General features: G+C 33.7%; 3 protein-coding genes across 3 annotated transcripts; all 3 read right to left on the bottom strand.

Moving 5' to 3' along the window:
- Positions 1 to 1,646: 1,646 nt before the first annotated feature.
- On the bottom strand, positions 1,647 to 3,945 carry LOC112092981 (60S ribosomal protein L10). Its single transcript, XM_024170430.1, has 4 exons — positions 3,851 to 3,945; positions 2,662 to 3,163; positions 2,290 to 2,371; positions 1,647 to 1,866 (listed from the first exon to the last, which is right to left on the bottom strand). Exons 1-4 carry the CDS (start codon positions 3,858 to 3,860, stop codon positions 1,798 to 1,800), a joined length of 663 nt encoding a protein of 220 aa, XP_024026198.1. The 5' UTR covers positions 3,861 to 3,945; the 3' UTR covers positions 1,647 to 1,797.
- Positions 3,946 to 4,921: 976 nt separating this feature from the next.
- Positions 4,922 to 12,405, bottom strand: LOC21406905 (bZIP transcription factor 12). Its single transcript, XM_024170397.1, has 4 exons — positions 11,512 to 12,405; positions 9,284 to 9,355; positions 8,623 to 8,652; positions 4,922 to 5,579 (listed from the first exon to the last, which is right to left on the bottom strand). The coding sequence occupies exons 1-4, from the start codon at positions 12,115 to 12,117 to the stop codon at positions 5,343 to 5,345; spliced, it is 945 nt and encodes a 314-aa protein (XP_024026165.1). The 5' UTR covers positions 12,118 to 12,405; the 3' UTR covers positions 4,922 to 5,342.
- A 7,468-nt stretch (positions 12,406 to 19,873) lies between these two features.
- On the bottom strand, positions 19,874 to 22,462 carry LOC112092973. The gene is made up of 7 exons (XM_024170379.1): positions 22,282 to 22,462; positions 21,760 to 22,149; positions 21,375 to 21,650; positions 21,182 to 21,281; positions 20,930 to 21,068; positions 20,465 to 20,662; positions 19,874 to 20,260 (listed from the first exon to the last, which is right to left on the bottom strand). The coding sequence occupies exons 1-7, from the start codon at positions 22,460 to 22,462 to the stop codon at positions 19,874 to 19,876; spliced, it is 1,671 nt and encodes a 556-aa protein (XP_024026147.1).
- Positions 22,463 to 22,658: the final 196 nt, after the last annotated feature.

The raw sequence follows: 22,658 nt of genomic DNA, 5'->3' as shown, positions 1-22,658 counted from the left end.
TCTTGAAAGTGGAAAAAATATATATTTTCTGATTTTTTTTTTTGAAACTTTTCTAAAACTTTTTAAGCTTAGCTTTTGTCAAATATTTCTCAGATAATTATAGGGTAGGGACTATCACCCGGATTTGCGTTTGAACTAGCAGTTAAGCAGTTTGTACAAAAATTAAATTAGTATATGCTTTTTGAGTAGTGTTAAAGACATCAACTTAAATATCAACTCTTGTATACTAATTAATTTAACATGTAAGTTGTTGTCTTTTTATTAGTAGATGCAATCTCTTATCATTAATTGACGTGATAATGTTTTAAACAATCATCAAAGTAAAAATAACAACTCATATGTCACATCAGTTAGTGCATAAGAGTTGAGATTTAAATTAGTATCCCTAACATTATTCAAATAAAAAGAACAGTGTTAAAGACACCAAGTACTAATTAATATGACATGTGAATGTCATTTTTTTATTAATAGATATAATCGTTTATTATTAATTAATTAACGTGACAAAGGTTATATGTATCACCTATATTTAAATAGCAAGGGTTGTGCAATAGCTTTGGTGTACTTATTTATTGGGTTGCCCATTTTGCTGCATCTACAAGGGCCTTCCTTTAAGATTCTGTAAAGATCATCTTCCCAAAAAAATAAAAATAAAAAATAATAGGACTAGATGAATTGAAGTTGGATGCATTTTTGAGTTTTGACTGCCAAGTAAGTGCAAATTTACATGTTAATTGCAGATCTACACAGTTAGAGCATCCATGCTTTCGAGTCAAGACTGCAACACAAATATGAACGACAAAGAAAATATCACCTGTGCTGAAAAGAAACCAGAGAGGACAATTAAGGTGAGGAATGGTCTTGCTAAAAATGATGGCTTAGTAAATTCAAATGAAGTGAAACAAGATACTAGCACAACTAACAGCAATGTTCCAGAAGTTTCTAAAGGAGTCAAGAAGCATTACTAGTGAAACTAGTAGTAAAGCTGAGCCAAAATACTTGTCCCAGAGATCCGCAAGAAAACCAACTCCCAAACCTTGAAGAAAGAGAGAGCACAGCAGGAGTGAGTGGAAATACAGCATCATGATTTAATTTTCCCTCATCAATTTCATTCATTTCTAAAACAATGGGATTTGGATGATATTTTGATCTCGTTCACTTCGCGGATTTAAGTTTTTAATTCGAACTTAGATGTGACATTTTCTAAAAACTTTTAACTGTAACAAGAAAATTAAATGTGATATTTTCTGAAAACTTTTAACTGTAAAAACTTAAAACTGAAAACTCAAATCAGTAAAATGAACGAAACCTTTATCTCACCGTGAAAATAAAATTCGAACTTTTTTCTTTTTAAAACCAAGGACAGTTCATGCTAAGAGTATGTTCTTGGTACGCGCAATCTACCATGTTTATTGTCGACAAATGTTGCCTGTAATCCATATATTCTCGCAACTTTTTAATGCAAACAAGAACTTCTCAACTACTCATAGCTATTTGATTTTTTATTTTTTACCATTGCATATCTAGCTCTGTGTACACTTGAGGCAAATTTAAGGCAGATGAAAAGGTATAAGGTTTGTACGTTATGAAAATTCCAAGGCATCATTAGGTTACAAGCAAAATTTTACTAATCAACCAAGCAAAGATAAACTTGCAATCTCTCTTGAAAAGAAAAGATGAACAGTACTAATATATCGGTAAACAAAGGCAGAATACAATGTCTCATAATATTAATGGTACCAAATAATTGTAAAACAGTTTGACAAATTCACGGAATTCAATTCTAGACGAAAAGGTCTAAGCACTAGCAGGTAAAAATGCTCTTCCGGGTTGACGTTTGGCCAAAGGTCCATGGCATCCAAGAAGCTGCAACACAAAATAAAACTTGTTCAGATAACAAAGACCTTGTTCTTTTCACAACTCAAGTCACAACTCAAGCTCTAGTGCTACATTGTTTTCTCTCACAAAAATTCAAATTAACTTTTTTATTACAGTATTTTCCTCAAAACCTATACAACTTAAGTTCTTAATTTGAGTTGTAAAACAAACATCCCCAACATCTCTTGTGTGGGGAAAGGAATAAACAAACAAGACCTTTCTAATATCCGTTGATTAAACTTCTGTTCTACTTGTCCCAACCACAAGAAAAAGGCACCACGTCGACCAGATTTTATCAATATCCGTTGATTAAACTTCTGTTCTAGTTGTCCCAACCACAAGAAAAAGGTACCACGTCGACCAGATTTTATCAATTGACATAATAGGAACAATTACACATTTAACACAAACCTTGGCATTGACACCATCAGATTGAATACGGTTCTCAGACTTCAACTTGACATAGTCATTGCGGTTGAACTTTGTGAAGCCCCTGAAAATTGCAGCAAAATAGAAGTGTTAAAAATTAGTTTTTGATCCGCACATGCAATCTTTAGATACGAAAATCATAAGAACACATATCATCAACGAGATTTAAGGCACAATTAGTAAAAAATTCCCAAACCCTAACCCTATTAAACGGAAAGAAATAATTATGAAGCTGAGTTGGGACAAAGAGGAAAGAGGAGGAGCAATTAATACAAATAATTCAATTAAATAAAATATAGCAGAGCAAGCATTTCAGAAAAATAGGTACACAAAAAATAATGTGATGCAACATACCACTTCCTGCTAACAATAATCTTCTGACGACCAGGGAATTTGAACTTGGCACGGCGAAGAGCCTCCTGAGCGTGATGACTGTTGCTGTCCTTGCAACGAACAGACAGAAGAACCTGACCAATGCTGACTCTGGCACAAGTTCCCTGTGGCTTTCCGAAAGCACCTCTCATACCAGTCTGGAGCCTATCAGCTCCAGCACACGAAAGCATTTTATTGATACGCAGGACATGGAATGGGTGCACGCGAACTCGCAAATGGAAAGCATCCTTCCCAGCATACTTGGCCATATATTTGTTGCAGGCAATACGAGCAGCCTCAAGAGCCTCACTTGAAACATTTTCCTTCTCCCAGGAAACCAAGTGGACACAGAAGGGGAATTCATCGACTCCCTTCTTCTTCATTCCCACATCATAAATCCTGATCTTGGAGTCAGGCACACCACGGCAAAACCGTGATTTCGGATACGGCTTGTTCTTAATCTGCCGATAACATCTGGCGGGTCCTGGAATTTGAAACAGTTTTATAGAGAACAAGTAAGAACAACTGAACAAGACTATCCAAGTATTCATCCGGGAATTTCAATTATGCACAGTTCTAAATTAAGAAAAAAAACAAAAAGCATTTCAAGATCAACCATCGCCAATGATGAACTGCTATTATATTTATAAATTGATAAGGATTTCCATAAAGAAAGAAATATTAAACGACGGTGAACAGGACAACATAAACCCACTTTTTGCTTGCACTATCTAATTCCAATTCCAATCCACAGGTCTAACCTACCAGGTTGCTGAATTCTTAAAGCGCGTGAATCTTCGAGCTTTTTTCATAGAAAAAAAAATGTCAAGATGCATCCATAGGGAAACCCATAATCTTAATTCTAGTAAAACTGACGTAAAACAAGGAAAAAAAAAAAAAAAAAAACCCCATCAGATTGGAAAAACGACCACTAAATCAGAACCCTAAATCAGGCTACAAGCTCTATGGATGAAATTCGGATACCAAAATGCTCTAGTTACCAAAAATAATAGGTAAAGATTCACGATGAAAAGGGAAGTATAGTACGATTTCTAAATTAAAAAAAAAAAAACTAAAAAATAATAATAATAAAATAAAATAACCATCTTCGATCGACGATCGACGAACAATAAGAAGAAAAAACGAAAATGAAAGGCAAAAGAGAGCTTACTTCTCCCCATGGCGAAATCTGTACTCTGTCTGCGGCTACGAACGAAGACCTGGAACGAAAACGAGAGAGAAGAAAATGGTGAAAAGCTATTTATATGTGTGGCGAATATTACAGCGGCAGCGAATTCTAAAACCCTAACACGTTTTCTGCGATTCATACGTTTGAGCTTGCGTCATCGTATAGGTGACGATTATAATGGGCCCCCAATTAAAGTCTACAGATGAGCTATAGCCCAAATTCTTGAAAGCACATCCAATTTGGACCCGTCTCTAATAGGCCTCTAATTAAAAATAAAAATAAAAGTAAAAAATTAAGGGGAATGAAGTAATAAATCTACTATAAAACTTGAAGTAAATGGTCTTTTTTTTAAAGAAGTAAATAGTAAATTTTAAAACTATTTAAAGTAAAAAACAATAAATTAAAAATTTATTTTACGTCGTAAAAGAAAATTTAATTGGTAAAAAAAACTTTGTACTAGTTGTAAATAGAAAATTTACACGGTAATACTGTGCTTTATTTCAAATGTTTTAAAATTTATTATTTAATTAATTTAATTTTGTAAGCATACTATAATGTATAAAAATTAATTATATTTCATCCTTGAAGAGAGAGAGACCGTGGATGAAAGGAGAGAGAGAGCCTGTGGCGAAAGAAAGTCTGAATATGCTATAATCTTCTAATTTTTTTGTAAATATATTTGTTTAATCGTTATGCCATAACCTGTATTCTCCCTAATAATAATTATGAGGAAAAAAAGTAGATTTTAACATTTAAAATGGCAATATGCATTAAAGAGCAAATGAAAATAACACATCAAATGTTATTTTCACACTTTATTGCTAAATATGACATTGACATTAACATTTGTAATGGAGATGTTATTCAGCATAGCACATACAAACCAAACATTCTGAAAAGATTGTGGATACGATCAAATATCATATCAGACTGGCACGTTGTCTTCTTAGAAAAGCAATAAATAAATAAATAACTTTGTTCAATAAATATAGGTGAGCTTACACCAAGTAAATAAAAATGCAAAATCTTCACTTTGATAATGTATATTTTTATTAGGTAATTAAATGTTAATGTAAAATGTAAATCAGCCAAACTCCCATCACTTTACCCTAAAGTCAGCAATGCTCCATCCGTCCTATAAATAAACAAGGATATAACACAAGCACCTAAGCTAACCAAATACACCATCATGCCTAGAGTGCATAAGCTGGAAATTTGCAATCTTAATCATCAAGTTTCCCCAAAGTTTTTCCAGTCATTCGCTGCAGCCCATTTTTATTTACAGATAAACTGACAAAGGTTAACCAATCATCGAATCATCTATCGCGGTTCGCCGCCCTTTATTACTCTTTTTCACTTGACCACCACCTAAATAGTCGTCTTTCCCCATCCAATTTCTTTATACATCTTTGATTGCATGAAACAGAAAATATAACAACCTTTCTTCTTCCTGATTAGCAGGTACAAGGACTATCTACCACTTTGCAGAATAACATCTCCGAAGGGGTGGTGTTCTTGTTCTTGTCTTTTCAACTTGTAGAAGAAGCTTTTCCGCGATTTCTTTTTCCATCTCTTCATTCTTTTCCACAACTGGAATTAGTGTGAATGTTCTTCTCTTTTCCACTTGTAGATGAAAGTTCTCCACGATTTCTTTTTCCTTGATTTTCTTGTTTTCCTTCTTTTCCAGAAATGGAACAAGGTTTTCCATGAGCTGCAGTTGAAATTTAAACCATAAGGAAATAAATGGGGAACAAATAACATTAAAAGTTATCTATGCAATGAAGCAACTCTTTCAGGGCTTTTTCAGAAATTGGGAAATAAACTCAGCTATTATTTCCCCGTAATTATGAAGATGAAGATGAAACGGTGTACATTGTCAATGTGATTGCAATGCATTCTAGCATTGTCCACACAATCTTATCACCAAAAATAGCATTATGTGGTTACAGGTTTAACCTAATAGTAAATCCACGTCCACCTCAAATGTTGACATCTCGAGCCGAACTCACCCCCAATTTCAAAAACAAAACAAAACAAAAATGAACTAGTAATAGTGTTCGGCTGACCAAGCCAGCATTGACCATGAGGCGTACAAGATCCAGAACTTGATGAAAAAATTTTGCAGTCAATGCACTAGACTAGCCATCACCGAAACAATAATATCTAGGGTTAATCTCACAAATGATTCCTAAGGTTTACCCTCAATCCCACTTTGGTCCTGACTTTCAAAACGTCTCACGGTTGGTCCCTTAAGTTTTACTATGTTTCAGTTCCGATCGTGTTGTTAGCTTGGTATTAAAATATTTGACAGAATTCGTGAAAATTAGGGACTGAAATCGAAAACATATAAAGTTTGGAGACAAAAACAAAACAAAAAAACAAAAGTTATTTTTCACAGATATAGTCCCAAAAGTTTTTATCTGTTTCCAATTTTGGTCTCTAATTTAGACAGATTCCATCAAACTTTAACATCTAGAAAATGGAATGACCGAAATTGAAACAAAATAAAACCTTATGGACCAACTGTGAGACGTTTGAAAAGTCAATGACCAAAGTGGATTGAGAGTAAACCTCAAAGACCATTTGTGAAATTAACCCTATATCTAACATATTAGAATATAGATCCATAGTAGTCATCTCAAATGAATTTTCTGAAAAAGCCGCAAGCAACGCTCAATTATACCAATAAGATTAAATTCAGCAACGCAAAAAGTTAAATCACAGACTAGCTATTAGATTTTAGTCAAAGCAGTTGTTTGATCAATCATTTGATCAAACGCACTCATGATAGATCAAGGTATATGTCAACCGCTACCAAATGTTAGTTTGGTGGTTTAAAAAAACCATTCTGATAGAAACCCAGAATTTCTGGGCGGTTTTCTTAGTTGTTATTGATCAACTGAAAAACGTAAAGACGGAAATTACAGATAGGAGGAATTCGAGGTTCCTCTGCCTCCAATATTCAGACTCAATTCTCAATACAATACCCTCCCTTTTTACTACAAGCTCTCTTTTATAGACTCCTCACTCTCGGTATTTCCCATGCAAAACCAATTCCTAACGGCATGCTTGACCTCAGCGTGAAATCCGATTATATTTGCCAAGTCAGCCATTATCTCTTCCTACTACGCCTCCCTGTGAGAATTAACTATTGGCCCCTTGCTCCTCCTAGAGTACGCGAATTTAATGGGAGGGGCTCGGGCTCCAACACATTCAAAATACAAAAAAAAAAAAAAAAAAGAACCTGACATTTACTAGGAAATTTGAAGAAATATGGAACGATAACAGTTGCTGTGGGAAATTTTTCTTTCTATGTATTGACCCACTCCTACCAATGATTACATAGTTATAGTACGCAACCATAAATTTTATGAATATTTCAATTTTCAAAGAACTTTCCAACAAAATGCGTTGCACGGAAAAAGAGAATATACATATACTCGCATGCCATGTAGTAGTTCAAGAACCATTCTAAATGACTATGAACCAAGAAGAAGAAAAGGAGAGAATAATTCTATCCAATTAGCTTCCCGTAGAAGGTTGATTTAAACATATTAGCAGAGTCACCATCCTCTTATTTACTAAGTCGAACTATTGTCATCTAAAATAAGGCAATAGGAAATTATGAATGGCTTTGAATGCTCATTCACGATCCTGGAATCACAGAACACTCGAAAAACCAAACAAGCTATGAATACAACTCTTAAACATTGAAAATAAATGCGTCTATGATCTATCCATTCAGCTTAACTCCTACAACCACAAGAAAGCCCGAATTCCAACTTAATCGACAAATCTGGGTGTACATGAATAGAGCAGGAGTATGAGAAAATTCTATTAACTAAAGCAAATGGGAACAAAAACAGAGGCAATTTTTTCAAAACTGGAGAAATTATTCTTGATCACATTGTTTATCCTAAATTAGCTATCTGACCACCAGATAGGTAAGAAGTGGGTTAATTAACCCCACACCAGCTCACCAGCATTGTCCAGGTTTACATATTTATTTTTCTAGTTGTAAGACTTGAGAAAGTTCAAATGAACTATTATGTGAATTATTCAAGTAAAAGAACTATCCTAAAAGAACACTGTTCATACATACACCAAAGAAGAAAGAACAGAGAAAGAACACAAATAATGCTTCAAAGAGCTAATCCAAAATTGTCGATATCAACACTTTTGGAAGAAGCTCTACTTTTACTTACAGCAAAGGAGGGGTAGAAGCACACTTCAAAAGTTCCAATAAAAATCTAACTTTGATATTTGTGCAAAGTACTTGTATGCACTTTTACCAAACATGCTATTTACATCGTGTTTATGTGCAAAGGACTTTAGGGGAATCCAAACATAATAAAGTTGGTCACCAGCATGAGCATATTCACTTACTTTGTCATGGTGCATATTATTCATGTTGAGCATGTGTTTTAGTTCCTTTTTTCTCAGTCATTCTGAGGACTTCTTGTCTACTATCTTACTTGAATTGATAAATGTTCTGTAACCATTGGGGCTTCTTAATATTTATTCATGTCAATCTCGTGTTCTGGTTTTATTTTTTGCGTATAATTGGTGCAATTCATTATCTAAGTGTTGCTTGCACCACATGCACACTTATGCATGCAGATCCACATGCAAAATAAATAATAAGTTTGATAGATAAGAAACAAACAAATACTTTAGCATATTATTTAAAAAAATGTATACTTTAGCATATTATTAAGAAAACAAAAACAAAAGCTCAAAATACATATACATACCTGTTTACGCCTCTCCTCGTACCACTCAGCCTGCATGAATTTTCAATTTATTAAATTCTTCAGATCATTAGACAATAATTCAAGAATTCAACATAAAGTAAGTGCAAGTACGGACGGAATACTTGCATGCCAATTACATGTTAATAACAATTATCATTATAGGATTCCCACTCCAACTACCCGAAGAGATTTTCAGAATATTTGTATGCTAACTACAAGTAAATAAAAATGATAGTTACAGGATTCTCACTCCAACTCCTGGAAGAGATATAAGTAGTGCAAAACAATGTCCCTGACTTGCTCAATCAAGGGATATGTGCTCAGAAGAAAGATATTTAGATCACCACCTTCTTCTCACGTTCTTTTTTTTTTTTTGGTCCCTTTTTCTGTGCGTGTAAGTCAAAAGTTTCTTTTGTTTGCATAATTTTTTTAACAGATTGAAATGTTTCTTGAATTACATTTATACAAAGCTTACCAATTCAAATATATTTTCCACATCTAAACTTAAAACCAAATTATTTACATGCAGGGGAAGAAGAACCAAGAGAATGAGGATGACAATGGAGACGAAAAGGGAAAATAGACTATGGGCATTAATTTGTAACCATAAGTTAAAACCATAGATTGCCATGGAAACCCCAAAACAATTAACATTTGATACCTGTTCTCTCAATAATCGTGTATTCTCCTCTTCCAGTTGTGTCACTAGAGACTCGAGCTCAACTGTGTAAGCCTAAATATGGAAAAAGAACAGTTAACAATCTTTTTTTTTTTTTTTTGAAACAGAACCTAGGTACTCTTCTTAATATCAAAAAATCATTTTATTAGGGGAGAAAATAGCATTTGCAAGTACATGAAACAACGAGAAGATACTGTGTTTTCAATCCCAAATAGGACATCTCCCGTGATTCAAAGGGTAAAAATGCTCATAATACGCACCTAAGACCATATCCAATGCATAAGCCACAGCCAATGCTATATTTGGTATAAAAAAAAATGTGATAACATATTTTGGCGGCTTGTTCTATTTTGTGCTCCAATGCATAATGCTATTTCAAATGCTATGTCTACTTTTTGTCATATAGTTTAAGCTTCAAAACTTGTAAAAATAGACTTTTAATTTCTAAATAATTTGACAATTGTAGGATTGTAATTATTGAAAGAAAGAGCTATAACATCAACCCATAGTAGCCAAATGCAGAAATTTGGCAAAACCATTTTAGCACTGAGCATAGCATATGCCAAAGTTAGCACAAAAAAATAACACTTCAATGCGGAGTGGTTTTCCTATCCAAATGCCAAAATTTGGTGATAACACAATAATGTGCCACTTTATTGGAAATGCTCTAACACCCCTTGTGACTAAATAAGTGTGAGCTTGCAACTTCTAGCTATGAGATCAAAATAAAAACTCAAATCACATCTTTATGGTCTTTAGAGTCAGAAAAAATCCACGACATATTGACAAGAAAAGCAAAAGGCAATGGGCAAAAGGAAAGGAATCCACTCTAAACTAAGGTTTTACGTCGTGAGGAACACAAAATCAAAGCTTCATTACTAATTTAGCCTGGAACAACAACTTAACTTGGAAAAGGTGATGTCTTCGTTTGATCTTTAGTGTTTAAGGCTGTGTTTGCAAAGAGAGAAGGAAAATAGAATGGAAAGAAGAACATAGAGCCGATGTAAGGAAAATGGAGACGAAGGGGATGACTTTTCGATTAATATGTTTTGTATGTATTCCCCCCTCTAATCCCTCCATATTGGCAGATGTTAAAATGGATGTTCTTTGAATGATTTGAAATCTCTCACCCAACCCATTCCATTCTTTCGTTTCTCTCCTACAAAGAACCAAGGGTCCAAAAATCCTTCCACCAATCCCCTCATCCCACTTTCCCCTCCCACCAAATAAGCACTTTTAGGCTATGTTTGATAAGAGAGAGAAAATAGGAAGGAAGGAAAGGCACATAACCTAGGTGTGACAAAGATATAGAGGAAGGAGAAGACCTTTCTCTTATTGTGTTTGGTAACGACTCTCCATATTTGGAGAGATTAAAATTGGGTTCTTTGAAGGATTAGAAATCCCTCATCCAATCCATTCCTCCTCTTTTCTTTAGTACCAAACAACCATGGGTCACAAAATCCTTCCACTATCAACTCACCTCCCTCTTTCCACTTTTCCCACTTACCAAACAAGCTCTTACAGACGGGAGCAGCAGTTTGAATTTCAATCCAAAAGTATCCTTCAGAACTCAAAATGCAAACGAACACTGCACATTTTTTATGAAGCTAGATTTCACATTTAACTAATCAAATAACAATAATTTCTAAAACCTTTGAGATTTGGTTGTCTTGTCTACCTTTCCTCCCTACACTGACGTGGAAACAAAAAGAGTAAGGAAGAACTATTTACGATAAAAAAAAGAAAAAGAAAAAATCTGATATGCTTTCACTTGGTAGAGAAAATGAGCCAAAAGCAACTATTTCCTCCATTTGATACAAAGGAATCGGACTTCGATCATGAATTGTGTTAACAAAAAAGGGGAAAACCCCACAATGAACAATTAAGCAGCTACTAGAAACAAATCCTAAACGAAAATCCCTAAAGAAATTGACATGCTTTCACTTGCTATAAAACATGAGCCAGAAGCACAAAACATTTCCTCTCTTCCTCGGGTTTCATTTTCTGAGAAACCAACCAGAATATGATCCAAAATCAAGTTTGATCAAATATATGTTCTGACATGCAGAAAAGGTTTTGACAAGAGATTCACAATTTGATCGTTTAAGACAGCATTTCTTTCAAGTTTCACTTTCTCAGCAACCAATCAGAGTCCAAATTTGAAAGAAGAAAAAAATCAAATTACAATACAAAATCCCTAAGGAAACTACCTGCTTGCGCTCTCTGGACCTGGCCGCAGACTCTCTGTTCTTAATCATTCTCCTCTGTTTCTGCTGCGTCGCCTTATCGAGCGGCTCCTCGACAACTCTCCTCCTCACTCTCGCCGCCGGCGTCGCCGCTCCACTTCCATTGCCGTAAACGACCATGGGAGCAGCCTGGAACTGGCCGTACCCTCCCACCGCAACCATAACGTCCTCTTCCCTCACGGCGCCATTCTTCGACAAGAAATCCTCCAGCGTCATCGCGCCGCCGTCGCCGCCGCCGCCAACGACTTCCGCCCTCCGATCGGTCCCGCCAGCGACGATCCTCTTCCAGACCTCGTCGACGCCGTCGGCCGGGAACGGAGACTCCGACGGATGATCCTGCAACTGCTGCGGTTGCGGAGATTCGGAGTAAATGCTCTTGAGGATGTCGTCCATGGCGGCGACGGAGGCGAGGTTTCTGGAAGCTTCTTCTTCTTCGTCGTCGTCGTCGTGAGTCTGGTTGTGATGGAGATCGGCGATGAAGGTGGAGAGAGAACATATAGAGGACTGGCGAGGCAGTTCCGAATTGGTCGTCGGCGAAGCGGACGCTATCACCACGTTGGACGACGCCATCCCCGATTTTCTAGGGCTCTGTTATACCTTTTCTCTTGCCTTGATTTCTCTGATTTTTTTCCTTTTTTTTTTTTTTTTTGAAGATTTTTTTTTTTTAATTTTTCTCTCTCTTTCGTCTGGTTTGGTTTTTCAACTCTCTTTTTTCTCTCTCTCTTTCTCTTTGTACAAAATATCCATTAAAAACTGAGGGAGGATTGTAGCATGTTGTTGTATTCTGTGCTCTCTCTGTGTTTTGTGTCGGATTTTTCGCAAAAAAGAGGTAAGAGGATTTGCCCGGTCGGATTAAAAGCAGCAGTAGAGTGAGTGAATGAAACTCTATGCTAAAGAGGTTTTTTTATTTAGGAAAAAAAAAAGAGTTTCTCTAGTGTTTTTTTTTTTTTAAAAAATATTAATATTATTTATTTATTAATCGTTAAATATGTATTATTTTTTTAATTTAATTTAATTTTTGATTAAATTTAATATGAATCTAATTACTGATAAACAATAAATACTGATGTTAAAAAAAGAAAAAATATAAAATAAAGTCCCAAAAAACAAATATTATTATTAGAATGGTTTTCTTATTTTATTATTATTGAAGTTTTCATTTTGCTGAAATTACATATTTTATTAAAAAGTCTACGTCTCCTTCAGAACAAAACTATGGACATATTTGTATAGTGATTTGGTCTCCAACACGGAAGGTGTATATAAAGTCCCGTATTATAGAGCTGAAAAACAAAGAAAAAAAAAAAGAACTTACCCATATTTAATCGATTCTAAATCGACACAATAAATGCCTTTACTGAGGAAAAAAGAAAATGTCAATTCCTGCACACTCATACGCCCGTTTAGTTCACTGATTTAAAATTTTAATTTAAATTTAAATGTGATTTTATGTGAGAATTTTTTACTGTAGAAAAAAAAATTAAATGTGATTATTTTTTAGAATTTTTTACTATAACAAAACTCGAAGCGATAAAATGAACGAACCATTATAACATGCCCGAAGAAAATAGTACCTATTTATCTATACCAACTCTAACGTACTTGCATCTTGCCAGTAATCTTAACGCGTGACATATATTATCACACTTAAGTCAAACTATTAATAGAATTAGTTTTTAATCGTTAAATTTAATTAAAATAGCATTAGATTAAAAAAGTATGTAAAATATACAATTTTTTATATAAATTTAACGGCTAAAAAAAGAAACTCTCAAAAACAAATAAAAGTATTAAAAACATATATGTTAATAAAATAAAATATATTATTAAAAATAATAAATTATCTCGTCAAAAACTTTACTAATTAAAGTTTAAAACTCAATAGAATAAAATCTTGGTAAGTAAAATAAATATCCGGTTATAAATTTCATCCAAAAGTCAAAATAAGTGTAGTTGAACTAACGACAACCACCACCATAGAACTGGTTGTGAAAGAGAACTTAGCCCATATAGGAGGTCGGATGTTATTAATTTGGGTGAGGGAGAGTTTGGGGCCAGTAGAGAATAACATCACTGAGAAGGGCATCGTGGTTGGAGGTGGTTGGGCCAAGATCTGACTTTGGCTGAAATGAGAGAAGAAAGGTGTCTTTGTCAAATATTTGGGCGCGATGTTCATCATCGATGGAAGATGGTTCGATCGTTAGGGTGACAGTAGAGTTGTGTTTCGAATTGTTTTTATTTTTTTATTTTACATTTTTTGAGAAAAAAAAATAAAAATAGGAGAAAAACGGTATTTGACACAATTAAAGACAAAAAAACGAAAATGAACACAATTTTTTAGTTTAGTGCAAAATGAGAGAGAAATGAAAAACGACTTTTAGTCGTTTTTTTATTTTTTTTTCCGTTTTCTCCTCTCTCGGGCAAAGAGAGAGAGAAAGATATTAATGGATTTTTTTATATTATCTTAATAAAATTATCAAACGCATTTTCAAAAATGATTTTTGTCAGAGATTGAAAACATTTCATTTCCATTTTCATACAAAAAAATAAAATCATTTTGGAACGAGTTTCAAACGCACCCTAGATATCCTCCTTTTATCGTGGTGTTATTTTCGTTCTTTTTCTATTTTTTGTTTTGTTTATAATAAAGTGACAATGGTTTTCACCATGTTAATGTGTTCTAATAACAAATGTGATTTTCGCATATTCTGATTTTGTTCGTATATCTTACCGGTCTAAGTTAGTTATTAAGGACATATGCATTGTTTATAACTAGATTTGTTTTTAAATCTTGTCGTTTGTGTCCCCAATATTCGAGGTTAGATCTTCATTTACTTATTTTGTCCATCGACTGTAATAATTTTTCTAACAAGTTTTGGCCGCGCTTAATTTTATATTTGCTAAGCAAGTATTTCACCATTAACAATCGGCATTTGTATTTGTCTTTATGTTTTATCCGTCTTAATTATGAATTCATTTATAGTTGATGGTCAGCATGTAGCTTGTAAATTTAGAAATGAAAATTTTCTTTAAAAAAAAGAAATAAAATTAAAAAAATACATAAAAACTTAGAAAAGTAGAGTCGATATAATAAATAGTGGACTAATTTATTAGATAGTTTTTTTAAAAAGAAAAACTACTTACTAACTCTGAAAATGTTAATACTGCGAAATAGAATAGAAAAGGAACAAATTGTATTGACTAAAGAGATCCAAGATCTGAGAGAAAAAAAAAAAAAAAAGAAGGATCTTGGATCTCTCTTCCCAATGGAAAAGATTATTGAAATTTGGTATGAAGGTAAGAAGAAAAGGAGTTAAGGAGCCGCCGGCTCGGAAATTGTGGAATATTTTTTTTAAAAAAAGATTATAATAATCGTAAGACACCACATCATAATATGATCAAAAAGTCAAATCTTCATATATAAGTATTAATTATATTTAGCGTGTGGGCGCGTCTTGTTGTCAGATATTAGAGTTCTAACATTGGACTTGAAATTTTCTACATTTTTGTTCTTTGAGGTTTGTTTTTTTAGAGTGTGATTTGAGTGTAATTTTTAAATTGAATTTAAATTATAATTTAAGTTAAAGTTGTAACTTGAGTTTGTATTTAGTTGTGTACATTTGAGTTATGATTTGAGATAATAATCTTTTTTTGAGTTTGTGTTTGAGTGAGTCAAAACTTAAATTTGTATTTAGATAGTATTTTAATAAAAATTCAATGGTGATGAAAAATTTTAAAGGGTATATGGGTGGAGTTTTATTTATCTTTTCGTCGTCAACGCATAGAAAAAAAATTATCTCAATCAGGATTAAAACGAAAAAGTTATAGCATTTTTAAGAATAGAAAAAATATTGTTCATTAATTTGAGTTCGAGTTTCTAAACTCGAGTTGAAGGTGACACTTGAACTCGAGTTTTAGTCTCAAACTCGAGTTCAAACTTAAAATAACATGAACTTGAATAAAGTTAGAACTCAAGTTCCCTTTTTTTGAGTTTTTTTAGGGCTGTTCTTTTACCGTTTTTGAGTTAGGTGACTTGAGTGTAGATTCTGAGTTGAGTTTGAGTTATAACTTGAGTTTGTGTTTGGTTGTGTACATTTGAGTTATGGTTTGAGATAAGAATCTTTTTAAATTTGTGTTTGAGTGAGTCAAAACTTGAATTTGTATTTAGATAGTATTTTAATAAAAAATTAATGCTGATGGAAAATTTTAATATGATATATGGGTGGGGTTTTATTCATCTTTTCGTTGTCAACGCATAAAAAAAATCATCTCAATCAGAATTAAAACGAAAAAGTTATAACATTTTTAATAATAGAAAAAATACTATTCATTAATTTGAGTTCGAGTTTCTGAACTCGAGTTCAAGGAGAAACTTGAACTCGAGTTGAAGGAGAAACTTGAACTCGAGTTTTAGTCCCAAACTCAAATTCAAACTCAAGTTCAAACTTAAAAAAACATGAACTTAAATAAAATTATAACTCGAGTTACTCTTTTTGAGTTTTTGACTCAAGAAAGAGCTACCGAACAGCTTCTTAGGTAGCCGAACACATCCTGATTTCTTGAAAAGGCATTTTTATCATAAGATTGAAGCCTGGTATCAGATGCCGACGGATTGAAGCCTACATATACACCATAAAAATTACACAATTGGAGGGTCAAACACGTGCTGTATGGTAAAAAAAGGAAAGGATCCTTATAATAATATAAATATATATTAACATTACATATACATATATATACATAATATATTAGACAAATTTTTAATAATTATGTTTTTATTGTGGTTATTAATTAAATATAAAAATTTAATGAAAAAGCGTGTTAATAATTAAATCTCATTAATTGTTATAAATTTTATCAGTCAACTATTTAATTTATTGAAATTATTGGATCAATGTTTTACAGTTAAAAAAATAATACTTATTAATGAATAACTATTGGAGTAACTATTAAAACTCCGTATAGTATTGATGTAATGATAATCATAAATAGTTGAACATTTACTCAAGTTTAAAGGAGAAAAAAAAAAGGCAAGGGTTAGGAAATTAATATTTAGAAAAACAAGGAAATGTTAAGAGTGAAAAGTGAATCATGATTCTTAGAACGTTTTGATTTCCTATTCCAAATTCCCTTACTACAAAAAATGTCTACTTCCAACTGCCATTGCTAGATTCTGATTGTTTCAACGCCATCAAATGAGACTTGATGTTAAACCTGAGAAAGTTCCAACATAGAAACCTCAGTGTAAAATATAACCTAGAATTTTCTTATATGACTTTTGCTTTTGTATTAATTAGGTGTATTGCATTTGGAATCTTTTAAACATGATATATGAAATGCCATTAGCAGGAATTCATGATTTTATGATGCCATGATTTGATGTAAAAAGCAAATATAGTTAAAAAATATGTTAAAAATTCATAGTTACCAAAGGAGTTTTTTTAAGGGGGAAAAAAACAAAAAGGAGTTATTGAACTGTTTTTTTTTTTTTTTAAATATAAAAACAGAAAATTAGAAAAAACATTTCAATATGTATTACTTTTTCAATATGATTTGACTTTTTCTGGTGTTTTTTTTTTTAAAAATGCCGGTATTTCATGTTTATCAGCCGTCGAATATGTATTACTTTTTTAATATGATTTGACTTTTAATCAGATTTAATACATATCAAACGGCTGATAAACAAATAACACCAATATTTTTAAAAAAGAGAAAATACTAAAGAAAGTCTCTTTCTTCTTTTTCTTTCTAAAAAGTTAAAAGTGAAAACGTTATCCATGATATATCACTATTTATATAATATTTTTACATAACACTCGTAGGCGAAGTTTTGTTTTAACTTCTGATTATTTTGACCCTTTAAAACTTTCTTTTTATTTCACTTTGGAAAAACCTTATTTATACAAATCTTGAAAATAGAAAGTCATTAGTAATTACCTTAACTAAATGACACAAACTCTCATCCAAGCCCCAATTAATGCTTTATGAGTATATCATGAGCTTTTCATGAAAAAGAAAAACTATATATATATATATATATATATATATATATATATCAATTCCGTGTCAAATGAATAACATTATCATCAATCTTTAGGAATTTGATTTACTATTAAACAGAATTGTTCTATAGATCAATTTCAGTTAGATCTAGTTAAAGATATATTCACACTTGATATACGTTGGAAAAATTATCCAACACCAACTTCAATCACAGAATCAAAAACAGAAAAGAAAAACTCAAGAACACAAGCGATTGATCTCGAAGTTCGGTGATAAATCCACCTACGTCTCCGCGAACTCCCCAAAGGAATTCGATTTGCACTAATCAACAATATTCTGATTACAACAACAATTACAAGAGTAAAACTTCCCATAAAATCTCAACCCACTTTCCCGAGAAACCCAAGCAAGAAAATTATAGAGCAAGATAGCCTCTTCTCTACCCCTTTCTCACTCTAGAACATGTTTCTCTCTCTAAGGCTTTTTCTGTTACAAAGTAATTTACTCTCTCTCTCTAATCAGAAGAATTATATTTTTACACCACGTGATGTTTCAGTACAATATATATATATAGCTAAAAGATTGAAGAAGTATGACTTTTCTAAGCAGTCCAATACTAGTGTTCCAGCTGCCTTTAAAACATCCATGTCATCTTCTTTATCTCTTAGTAATGTTGTTGTATTATTGATGTTGAATAAAAAAGGAATTTTTGTTTTCCTTCTTCTATCTTCAATATTGCAAAAATATTAATCTTCCAATTATATGTAATTGAATTAACAATCTCCACCTCAGTTACATATAATTCCTTAGTGCAAATCTTCCCTTCCTCTAGATCCTTGCTCGACCTCATCTGTCATTAGCCATTGTCAATTACTAGCAGTTTAAGACAATGCTTAAACTTGCTAAGAGTTACAACCTTTGTCCCAATATCTGCCGGATTCTCTTCAGTTGGAACTTTTTCAATGTTGATCTCTCCTTCTGCAATCTTTTCCCTGATGAAGTGGTATTTGACTTCTATGTGTTTTATCCTGTCATGATACACATGATTTTTACACAAATGTATAGCACTTTGACTGTCAAAGTATACAGTTCTTGTTCCTTCTAATAGCTTCAGTTCCTTGAGCAAACCTTGAACCCAAATACCTTATTTGATAGCCTTAGTGGCTGCCATATATTCTGCTTCGGTGGTGGATAATGCAACAACTGGTTAGAGTTATGACTTCCAACTAATGCAATTACCACACACCATAAAAAAGTATGCAGTAGTTGATTTCCTGCTATCTCTGTCTCTAGCATAGTCAAAATCTACGAAACCTTCAACTGTAACTTCTGATCTATGCTTTTTATATTTTAATCCATAAGTGGTAGTACCACTAATGTATTTTAATAGCCATTTCATTGCTTCCCAGTGGTACTTGCCAGGATTTGACATAAATCTACTCAAGGTGCTACTAGCATGAGCTAAATCAGGTCTGGTACAAACCATCGCATACATCACTGATCCCACAACATTAGCATATGGAACACTTTCCATATACTTTCTTTCTTCTTCACTCTTAGGGCTGTGTTGAGATGATAATTGAATTTGAGAGGTTATGGGCTGTCTCGGTGCTTTGGCTCCTTTCATAGAGAATTTTTCAATCACATTCTCTAAGTACTTTCTCTGATTTAGAAATAGAATTCTTGTACTCCTATTTCTGTTAATTTTCATGCCAAGAATTCTCCCTGCTGGACCTAAATCCTTCATTTCAAACTCTGATTTCAACATCTCTTTCATCTTGACAATCTTTGTCTTCTCCTTACTTATTAACAACATGTCATCAACATACAGTAATAGGTACTCAGCCCTCAATATGTTGCATCCTTTGTAGTATAGGCGAGTGTCAAACTAACTTCTTGCAAATCCCTGCTTGGTAATAAAGGTATCAAACCTTTTATACCATTGTCTAGGAGATTGCTTGAGGCACTATAAGGACCTCTTAAGAAGACACACCATGTCATTGTCTTTCTGCACTTTAAATCCTTCAGGTTGCTCCATGTATATCCTTTCCTCTAATTTTCCATGGAGAAATGCAGTCTTGACATCCATTTGTTCTAGTTCTAGATCAAATTGAGTCACAAGAGATAACATGATCCTGATTGTCTTGTACTTGACCACCGGTGAGAATACTTCTGTGAAGTCCATACCTTCCTTTTGAGTAAATCCCTTTGCAACCAATCTTGCCTTGTATTTCACAGGTTCTGAGTCAGATGATCCCTCTTTAATTTTGTAAATCCATTTACAGGCTACCACAGACTGAGTTTTTGGTCTCTTCACAATCTCTCATGTTCCATTCTTGTATAAAGAGGACATTTCCTCTTTCATGGCTTTAATCCACATGCTTGCTTCTTTACAACTGACAGCTTCCTTGTAGCTTTCTGGTTCATGTTTGTCTATGTTCATTGTTGTTGTGAAAGCATAGGCTAAGGGGTCTGAGTAGGCTGAGAACCCATATCTTTGAGTTGGCTTAGAAACTCTCTTTGATCTGTCCCTGACTAGCACATAGTCATCTAGCAACGATCTATCATGATCATGTTCTGGAGTGTAATGCATTACATCTGATGACTGAGATTCTGGTTCATCAGAGGTATTTCCATAGTCAATCTGTTGTGACCGAGTTTGCCCATGCTCTACCTGATCAATGTCTGTTTTTCCTTTTGGAGGCTCCACCTAAATTTAACTCTCAATAGTACCTGCATTATTAGTTAAAGAAGTATCCTTTCCTGTAGACATATTAGTGTGAGATAAACATGTAAAATCAAATTCATTAAATATGATATCTCTGTTGTTTATTGTTTTAAAAGCTTTTCCATCTCTAACCCACAATCTATAACCTTTAGTCCCTTAAGGATATCCTAAGAAAACACATTTAACAGATATAGGGTCTAATTTTCCTTCCTTTTTGTGAGCATAGGCAGCACACCCAAAGGTTCTTAAGTGGGACATATCAGGTGGTTTGTTTCTCCATAACTCCTCAGGGGTTTTGAACTCTATGGCATTAGAGGGACATCTATTGACTAGGTAAGCAACTGTCATAACATCTTCACCCCAGAAATTCTTAGGCAAGCCAGCCTGGAACAACATACACCTAGACTTATCTAGAATGGTTCTATTCATTCTCTCAGCAACCCCATTTTTATGTGGGGTTTTCCTAACTGTTCTATGTCTCTGGATACCTACCTTTGCACAGTAATCATCAAATAGTTTGTTACAGAACTCAAGTCCATTATCAGTCCTAAGAGTTTTAACCTTTCTATCTGTCAAATTTTCTTGTAAAGTTTTCCACTGTTTGAACTTACTTAAAGCGTCATTTTTATTTTTTAATAAGTAAAGCCAAACCTTCCTAGAATAATCATCAACAATAGACAAAAAGTAAAGGTTACCGCCATGTGTTGCAGTAGTTTCTGGCCCCCACAAGTCTGAGTGTACATATTCCAGTGGTGCCTTGGACTCATGTGTTTCAGCCTTGAACTTGAGCCTATGTTATTTTTCCAGAATGCATGATTCACAGAAATCTACTTTGCTAACTTTATCCTTTCCTAGCAGCCTCTGTTCACTCATGATCTGCAGCCCACGTTCACTGATGTGTACAAGCCTATTGTGCCCAAAACAACCTTCTTGTCCTCTGGTGCAACAGCAACTGACAATTTTCCAGTAAGTGTGTCACCAATCAAGTGGTAGAGCCCATCATCTTTGACTCATTTCAGAACCACCATTAAACCTTTACATATTTTCATAGAATTCCTTTCTATCTTTGTCACATACCCTGAATCATCAAGCACACCTAGAGATATTAGGTTTTTAGCTAGGCTAGGAACATATCTGACATCTTTGAAGATTCTAACAATGCCATCAAACATCTTTATGGCAATTGTGCCTAGACCTTCAACTTGGCAAGTATGACTGTCACCCATCATCACCTTTCCACCATTCACTTCTCTGAAATTTGTAAGGCATGATTTATTATGTGTCATGTGGTATGTACAATCATAATCAAGAACCCAGTCCTGATCTTTAGCCTTGCTTAACACCAAAAGCACTTTACCACTCTCATATCCATCTGGAAAATTTACAACTTCATGGTTGTCTGAGCCATTAGATGAGTGACCTTTCTCTGATAGGCATAGCAATCCTTTTTTAGATGACCTGGTTTGTTACAGAAGAGACACCTTCTCCCTTGTCCAGAGCCTTTTGAGGATGATTTACTTTTCCCTCTATTGTTGCTTCTTCCCTTTCGATTACTTCCACATTCCTGACTTCTACCCCTTGCAAAATGATTCTCCCCCGATGAAGACTCTCCTTAGTTTTTATTTCAAGATCTCTTGCCTTTAGTGTTGAGATGACTTCTTCCAAGGTAATTGATGTTCTGCCATACTTGATGGCAGACTTTACCTCTTTGAATGACTTAGGAAGTGCATTCAACAAGATTATAGCCTGGTTTTCATCATTCAATGCCCCATTTTCACTAGAATTAGCCAGTTTTATATTCATTCTTAAGAAATCATCAAGATTCTGATCAAGAGTTCTAGCAGTCTTCATTCTAAAACCAAACATTCTATCTTTCAAGAAGATTTTATTTGTCAAGGATTTTTTCTGAAACAGTTCATCCAATTTATTCTAGATTTTTACAGGTGTATCTTCTTTATCAATCATTCTAATGATAGCATCTGAAAGATGTAGAATGATTATACCTGTTGCCGTTTCCAAGAGTTCTTGTTTCTGATCTTCACTCCAATCATCCGGCCATTTTAGGGATTCCTCATGGGCACGAAGCAGTTTCTGTTGAGCAAGAAGGCCTTTGATCTTTCTCCTCCACATGCGGAAGTCTCCAGAGCCATCAAGCTTCTCAATTTCCACTTTCAGATTTCCCATAATTCTGAAATTAAGAGGATCTTGAATTTGCCTTGTCTTATCTACCGAACTTGTGGCTAGATTTTCCTCTGATGGTTGTGTTGGGAATAGTGTCCTAGAAGCATAAGATGTAAAAGGATATTTATTATTTATTTAATAAAAGAGTTTATTCATCATTTTATGTGCATATATTTATGAATATTTAATAAAATTCCTT

This window comes from Morus notabilis, unplaced genomic scaffold, assembly GCF_000414095.1.
Source record: "Morus notabilis unplaced genomic scaffold, ASM41409v2 Scaffold165, whole genome shotgun sequence".
In the NCBI taxonomy this organism is placed as follows: domain Eukaryota; kingdom Viridiplantae; phylum Streptophyta; class Magnoliopsida; order Rosales; family Moraceae; genus Morus; species Morus notabilis.
This window is presented reverse-complemented; position numbering and strand designations above follow the sequence as displayed.